Genomic DNA, 8,391 nt, shown 5'->3' with positions numbered 1-8,391 from the left:
ACCATATTTTTGTTTTGTCATCTATTCAAGTTTTCTCCAGATGATTAGTAAAGTAAATTCCTTAAATCCAAGAATGTGTGTCTTGATTAAAATATGTCAAACTTTCAAAAAGCAGTGAAAATAATTTTTCCTTGCCCTCGTGTGGGTTTTAGATCAGGGGATGGTGTCATTAGTAGTCTGTGCAGACCTTGTGATAAGGGCCCAACGAATAAACATGACTTGGCGTGAATTGGCATTGTCCTCATTTTTCCAACCTTTGTAATTTCCAGAGAACATGGTTGCTGGTGAGTTGCTGCACTAACTGAGGCAGTGGTGACACTTTCTCTGGTGGATGTCCGAATTGGTATGTGTGTTGGAACGGAGCTTAAAAAATCTTGTAAAGATTTTAGTAATATGATTTTTCTTTTCTCACAGAGATGCACACTGGCTGAACATTCGACAGACACAAACGCACATCAAGAACTGGATGCTTGGAAATCTGAAAATGAAAACTTAAATAAATGAAATGCACTCTGGTTTTTATTTCTCTTCCTTTTGCCCTTAACTCTGAACTCAAGTGTCTGACATCCCCCCTAGCCTGTAACTATCCACTCGTGAGACATTTCCCTGGAAGAGGTCCAGCCTAGAGAGGCAAGCAAACTGATCCAACTGTGTCCATTTCACAGCGACCCGACACCAGGACACACTTTCACGGTGCTTGTGTGAAAAACTTGACCTTCACGGTCATTTGAGCTGCCATTAAAAGAAAACACCTTTTAGGTAGCTCAATGAGTTTACAGTCTAGCAGAGGTAAGATAGGGACAAAAAAAAATCCAACCCGAGCCCGACAAATCAACTTGATTTTTGCAAATGAGCCCTAAGCAAAGCTGAAATGTCTTTGTTTGTCAGACTATCTTCAGAGGTTACATGAACCAACAATTTTTCATCATTGACAATTTTTTTAAGAGTTATTCGGAAAGCTTTAACCCCTTAACGTTCTGACGGGTTGACTGTTGATAAAGTGCCTGTACGATGTCGCCTGTCACTGAAATATGTCATGCCACAAATTGGAAAGTTTTAACTCTTTGGATTCAAATACACAATGACCATTTCAAATGTTTATCATAGAAACATCTAGATCAGTCTGAAACGTCCATCCATCCATTATCTGCACCGCTTTTCCTCAGTAGGGTCGCGGGGGTGCTGAAGCCCATCCCAGCTATATTTTGGGCAGTGGGCAGGGGACACCCTGAACTGGTTGCCAGTCGCAGGGCACACAGGGACAGACAATTTGCCCGCTCATTCATACCTAGTGACAATTTGGACTGGCCAATTAACCAGAAATGCATGTTTTTGGAATGTGGGAGGAAACCCACGCAAGCACGGGGAGAACATGCAGGAGGTTTGATATCAAGACCTCATAACTGGTCCGCACACGCGCTAACCACTGCGCCACCGTGCTGCACCCAGTCTGAAACAAGATACCTGAAAACTGAGCCTGCATAGCTCACCAATAACGTCCCCTGGGTTTTAGCACATGAGATTATTCTCGGCAAACATGGTCTTATTACCTGATAACATTCCACTTAGAATCTGCTGGTGATCACCATTTCTTTCCACACATCTGACTTTCCTTTCCTGTCCAATTTATTTGATGACTTTCTTTTAAATGTAACGAGCCGCTAAAAGCTAGCTGTTGCTGTGCTTAGCAGTTTGTTTTGGCGGCCACATTGTCCTGTGCGCCCGCCCCACTGTTTGACTGACGGCATACACCAGCCTATCACAGTCACCCCTATCCAACACATACAACCTGGCCTTCATGATAGCATTTGCTGTACACAATGCAGAACATGTTTATCAACGACAGTAAAGACAATTCAATTCAAAATTGGCAAAGCAATGAACCAGCGATAACTAAAGTGTGACATAATGAAATTGTTCTATTTTTATACATGCAGTACTTTCTATTTTTATCCTCTGTGTTGAACTCCATTTTTACCCAATACCTACAAAGCGCTTTCCGTGTTTGTAAACAAGTGTGACGCAGCCAATCTGTGCAATGATTGTTGAGGGAGAATGGCAGAATTTATGTCCGTTTATAGCAGCCCATTGACACATCGGAAAATAGCACTAACTGTGTGCTAGAAGCAAGATAGCGACTTAGTTAAAGTCAACATCCCCCAAAGTTTTTCTGGGCAGGTGCTGGATTTCTTTCTTGTGATGTTTTGGAAAAAAATGGTCTTGAAAAGTGCTTGAATTTGGCCATGAAAAAGGTGTATGGATTCTGATTACTGTAATGCAAAGGACTGCAAAGCAATCATTGTATACCCCCTCCTTCCTTCAAGCAGCAGCGCAAACTGAAAACTCGAGCTAGCGTACCTTGATACACAAGTCCCTTCCTATCTCCATTTCCGACCTGTAAAGTGACCCGGGAGAGAGGAAGTGCCGACGGTGGCCCCCACCTGACTGATGGCCCTCATCCATTTTGAATAACTCCTGAAAGATTGATGGCGGCTGCCCACGCAGGTGGAACCAAAGCATGCTCCTCTCACTTCCCTCCGGGCTGTGCCCAAGAAGGTCGGATGTGGCCGTCCTTCATTCGTCCATGTTTCCGACCAGTACCGGCAGGCTTTGATGAGCGACATTGCCGGTCCGCCCGCCGTCGTGCACGGCGTGGGCATCGGCGGACCCTGGACCAGGTCTGCAGGTCTGGACCCGAAGCGCCAAAGAAAGACCCCGTTGAGGCTTCCGGCCCTAGGCAAGTCCGGCCCGGCAGCCGGCGGTGGGCGTGGCATCAATGTAGCCCAGCTCAGGTACTTTTTCACAAGCTGATCTGAAAACGATCGCTACTGTTATGTTGGAATAGACACCAGGTGTCTTAACAGGGCGGCCCGTGAGCCGGATCAGGACCACCGAGGCTTTGAATACGGCCCGCAGGACAAAACCGAGAGAAGCGCAAGAGAAAAATGAGCTGCGGTTTATAATATGTCCACCCAAGCCAGTCACCACTCGAAAAGCAACTGTAGAAGTATTTCTCTATTTCTTTTTTTCTCTGCTGTCCTCTTTCTCTCTCTCCCTTTCTCCCTTTCTCTCTCATCTGTATTTCTCACTGAACTTTCTTTTTTTCGTTCTCTAACTCTTGCTTGCTCTTCTTTCTCTCTCTTTCTCACTCTTTTCTCTTTCTCTCACTTATTTCTATTTCTCTCTCTCTCCTCTCTTTTGCTCTTTCATACTTTCTCACTCCCTTTCTTTTTTCTCTTTTTCATGCCAGCTCTTCTCTATTTCTCTCAGTCTTTTTTCCTCTTCTCATTCTTATGATCGTTCTCAATTTCTTTTTCTCTTCATTGCGTCTCTGTCTTTCTCCTTTATTTTCTTTCTTTGTCCCTCTCCTTTTTGTCTCCCTTATTCTTTCGTGTTCTTTCTCTCTTGTGCCCTCTTTCTCTCACGCTGTCTCTTGCCATCTCTCTCTTACTCTGTCTCCATTGTTCTATCGCTCTTTCTTGTGGCATAAGGACTAAGTCCTCCTTAGACCTCAGGCATCAAGAACTGGATGACCGCTGTCATTTTAGGTAAGCGGCGTGGATTGACAAAAATGAAACCGAGCTGGAAAACGATACTTACTCAGATGGGATTTTCCATTAAGTAATCACAAAAACTCTTGAAGTCATGAAAATGTAGACAAAGGACTTAGAAATCATTTAATTTATGGTACTTTTTTAAGTGTCCTTTACTTGATGGACATGGATTGTATCACCATCACGAGTAGAACTGAGAAAACAAATTCACAATGAAAGATCCAACTATGTACAAAGTTAATGTTTTTACGAATTGGAATGCTAGGATCGTAGGGGCACCACTTCCTGTGGTGTCTTGGGCAGGTACAGCCTGGTGGTACCCATCCCTCTACAGGGCATTCTTTTAGGTAGACAGAACTAGTTTTCCTAGGTACCAGTGGCGGGAAGAGCCTCCTGATCTGACTCCGATACAGCACCTACAGAATCTGGTCGCTGTTTCTTAGTGTAAAGCGTAATTCTGCCTTTCAGAGATGAGCCAGACCTCGTTGACTGGCAGCAGCATGTGACAATACTGATACTAGGGAAAAACTATGTGATAATAATATGATAAGGTTTTATTTTAAAAATGCATGTCAAACTGGGTGACGTTTGCTGGTAACAAAAATAGGTCTTAGCTCGAGGCTAAATTTAACCAAAACAAGAAACGTTTTTCAGCCTATTCACTTACAGCTATTACATGAGATTTCTGTTTTTAAATAAAGGATCTTTTGTTAATAAATACTAACATTTTGTGGAATTATTCAGTTGGTTGCACAATACAGAACTGTTTTTAGTGGTAGTAGTTTTTGCAAAAAGGTTGACTTAATATATATTTGAAAATGATTTAAATGGAACACCTGACTTTTCAGTAACCTATAACCCAAGAACTAGAGATTATTTTTCATGTACATGTAAACAGTCAGACTACTGTAATGTTTAAAGACAGAACAAAAGCAAAAACATACAAGTCGTTTTATAAGCACAGTCAAGCCGAAAGAAACGTTTTTCACACAGCGTTCAAAGGCAGAATTTTACTGAAGGTTACATACAAGGAGTATCCACCTGTTCAACAGCAGAGACAATCTCCTCCATTTCCCGTGGGCACTTACTTTTGTTTACTCAATCTCGCGTTGATACTGACCTCGAAATGCTGCGTTTAACACACAGTGGGAATGCGCTGTTTTTACCTGCATCCACTGTAATTCTGGCCGAATTTTCTAGGGAATTTATGATTCAATTTTGAGCCCCTGTTTTTTTGCACTGGATAGATTTTTTGGGGCGCTGAGAATGTCTAGGTATTGCGCAATTGCAGACGCACGCAGGTTTGAGGGAACATTGGCCAAGGGACACCTTATTTCGTTTAGAGTCTTTACACACGTATTGCTCAGATCCACAAATATATGGGTAGGGATTTTTCTCAAAAACAAATATCTTCACAATTTATTCAAGAACTAAAAATCATTTGTCTCAGAAATATATGTGCATTCACACTGGATTTCTTTTACTGGCACTGAAGAAATTGGAAAATTGTCTTTGAAAGTCCTTAAAAAGTGCTGGAATCTGGCCATGAAGAAGGTGTTTGAACCCTGTGTCAGAGGATTTTTCTACAAGGTCCAAATACCTAATATTGACCTCAATTTTCAGATTCAGATATACTTTATTGTCACGTGTATACAGAAGGAAATGTCGATACATCTGACCCGCACTGTTTCCTTGAGCGTCAGCCGGGATAGATAAGTTTAACCATGTCTTTGTCAGAATTTTAGCGCAGCAGTTCGCCATCTCGCGGTTTGATGTTAGTTCCAATGGAAAATGGATGGGAGAGGCGTTTTGAAGGGTTTAGCCTTTAGCCTAGCGGTTAGCCCGGCCCGACAACCTCGTATTTCCTGCACGAAAACATACCCATTGAAAGTGAGCCGACCAGGCACCCGTGGCGTTGACCACCCTCAACACTGACTTGTCAGCATTGGATGTCAACAAAGGCCAAGTGAAGCGTGTGACTGGAATTACAGTGTCATTGTTAAGCCCCGATCGATAGCATCGCCTCCCCTACCCGTGTGGCGCTCCACTCAACGTGGATATAAAACTCAGGCCATGAAACTGATAGGGGGCCCAACGCGGACCCCTGTGGTGTACCTGCACCGACGATGAGCCTTGTACTTTTGACGGGTGTCGAGTGATAGTGACAGTGCAAAAGGGATTCAAATAAGGGTGTCAAAGTTGAATAAGAGCACAAATGGCAAAGTAGTGGATAATTTCCATAATTATTTTCGTAAACTAACCTCCATTTATGAAATGAAACACAGGTTGCAAAAGTATAACTTTCTCTTTTTCCACAGCCTCAGTGAGCCATCCTTGCACCATTCAAAAGACAGCTCTGCGTTTGAAGCCTTCTGTGTTCTCGCACCACCACCTTCATCTTGGAAGTCTCGCACCCCTTCCAAAATCCACCTGCCACCAGCAACCAGTCGTTCCCACTCAGACCTCCTCTCTCTCCAACCCACCTACATCCAATTGTCTCACACTGTCCGCTTCAACTCTAAACCAGGTCCTTCCAGGCCCCGGTCACACACCTCGGTCCCTCCTGGCCACCTCAAAGCGGAACCTCTCTCCGTGGTAGGGAAACCGTGCGTTTTGAACTGCAACCAACGTCCCGTGGCGAGCCCCGCTCGGCCTCAGCTTCATGTCTTCCTACCCAAAGAGATGACGGGAGAGGAAACGGATGCAAAGTCTGAAGACCAAGGCTTGGAGTCAAGTCAAGTATATTTGTGACGCCCTTAATCACAAGGAGTGTCAAAGGGCTGTACAGACTATAGTCCGTTATTACACTATCCCCTGATCTGAAACCAACATCAGAGTAAGAAAAAACTCAAACACCTTAGCAAGAGGAGAATGAAGAAACCTTTAGATGGGACCGCACGTGAGGCCATCCCCTTCTAGGAATTTTAAAAATGTAGAAAACACAGAGAAAAGTAATGAGTTGGCAGATATGGATTTATTTCAGGGTTTAGGTTCAGAGTCCTTAAAAATGCTTGCGTTTCAACATTGTGTTTTCAAGGTTTAAAGGGGTCTCGAATTCTAGGAGAAGTGCTTGTAAATGCTTGAAATTGTGGCCACAATTCCCAGAAGACTGACTCTGTAGACCACACATTAAATGAAGAAAAATAAATCAAGTCTGCTTAAAAATGATGCTGACACATTCGCTGCAGTGGTGGTGTCGCTTTGCCATTGCATTCCTTCTTACCTCCAGATCAACGGCAGCTGGTATTAGTTCGTGTGCAATGTTCTATGAAGCCTCATCTCCCCCTAGGGGTCGCGCCCGAGAGGACAGGTGATGAGACCAAGATGCCAGGTACTGGAAAATTGGCTTTGAAAGTCCTTACAAAATGCTTGATTTTGGCCAATAAAGAGCATTGATACAGTTATTTATGTACAAGGATAAAAAACAATAAACCATGGCGACATTTATTTTTGTTTATTTATAGTAAATTAAAAGTTCAGTGTGTACTATTTGACCATTGGATGCCGGTGTATGGTGTACTGCAGAGGTCTCCAACCTATTCAAGCTGAGAGCTACTTTTTGTTACTAAATAGTGCAAAGGGCAACGAGTATGATATTCATTTCTAAAATAATAACTTATTATGTTATAATTAAGTTATGACTGTGTTATTACCAGGTTAAATATTGGAAATTGGGTTAAGCAGACTCAGTAAACCACGAAAACAAAATCTAATTTACTACAAAATCACAATGAATCCAGTACTTGTAAGCCATTTTCAGAACAGGTCCGTAAAGGACACACTGGTGCCCACGGGCACCACGTTGGAGACCACTGGTGTAGTGCAACCAAAAATGAGTGCTACAAAGCACAAAAAAGTATACAAATTACGGTGGCTCAAAGTTACCAAATAGCAACATTTCATAAATCTATTTTCCCCCACATTTTTGGGTATCCGTAGCAGCAAGATGGTGTACAGTGATATCTCTTACATGAGGCTCATGTTGTTTCTCATAAATTCTAGTATCTTGCCCCACAAGAATCTGGAAAAGTTTTTTGGGTAGTTCATGTGTTTTTGCTTATTATTCAAATCAATATATATTTTTGGTTTTACAAACCAAGGTTTTTTTAACCACTAAGAGGCAAACGAAACAGCTTTATGAGATCGCTCCCTTCAAAAAGTTCTATGTCTCACTCTCTATCACTTTCTCTCTCTCTTTCCCTCTCTCTAGCTTTATCTCGGTTTTTCTTTCTTTTTCTCTCTCTTTTGTTCTCTTTCTCTCGCTTTTGTTCTCACGCTCTAATTCTCTCCTTTTCTCTCCCTCCCTCTTTCTATCTTTCCATCTTTCTCTCACTTTTCTCACTCTGTAGTTTTCTCTTTTCCCTCTTTCTCTCTCTTTTTCTATTCATCTCTCTCTATTTCTCCCTCTTGCTTTTGTTCTCACTCTCTTTCTCTCTTTTTTCTTTCTCTCTTTTGTTCTCTTGCTTTTGTTATCACTCTCATTTTTCTTTCATTTCTCGTTCTCTATAACTTCCCCCTTCTCTCTCACTTTCTCCATCTTTCTTGCTTTTGTTTTCATGCTCGATTTCTCTTTTTTTCCTTCCTTCCCTCTCTCTTTCTCTTGCTTTCTTTCTCTCTCTTACACTTTTTCCACTCTGACTATCACTCTTGTTCTCACGCTCTACTTCTCTCTTTTTCTCTCACTCTTTCCCATCATCTTTCTCCTTCTCTCTCTCTCTCTCTCGCTTTTGGTCTCATTTTCTATTTCTTTTTTTTCTCCTTTCCTGTCTTTCTCTCTTCTTTGTTCTCTGTGTCATCTTCCTTTCTTTTTCGTCTCTCTCTCTCTCTCTCTCTCTCT

General features: G+C 42.4%; 2 protein-coding genes across 3 annotated transcripts in view; both read left to right on the top strand.

The window, feature by feature from the left end:
• Window positions 1-515, top strand: part of sfpq (splicing factor proline/glutamine-rich) — a 28,418-nt gene extending 27,903 nt beyond the window's left edge. For both annotated transcript variants that reach the window (XM_088329365.1, XM_088329364.1), the window contains exons 11-12: window positions 270-343; window positions 415-515. The gene's annotated coding sequence lies outside the window, so the exon portion shown is untranslated. The remainder of the gene's footprint in view (window positions 1-269; window positions 344-414) is intronic.
• A 1,513-nt stretch (window positions 516-2,028) lies between these two features.
• Window positions 2,029-6,500, top strand: LOC148371342 (uncharacterized). The gene is made up of 2 exons (XM_088327844.1): window positions 2,029-2,792; window positions 5,873-6,500. Exons 1-2 carry the CDS (start codon window positions 2,614-2,616, stop codon window positions 6,303-6,305), a joined length of 612 nt encoding a protein of 203 aa, XP_088183970.1. The 5' UTR covers window positions 2,029-2,613; the 3' UTR covers window positions 6,306-6,500.
• The last annotated feature ends 1,891 nt before the right edge of the window (window positions 6,501-8,391 follow it).

The sequence above is a fragment of the Urocampus carinirostris genome, chromosome 2 (assembly GCF_059441175.1).
Source record: "Urocampus carinirostris isolate Australia breed hairy pipefish chromosome 2, RoL_Ucar_1.0, whole genome shotgun sequence".
NCBI lineage: Eukaryota > Metazoa > Chordata > Actinopteri > Syngnathiformes > Syngnathidae > Urocampus > Urocampus carinirostris.
The sequence above is the reverse complement of the archived record's forward strand: the minus strand, read 5'-3'. Positions and strand labels throughout refer to the sequence as shown.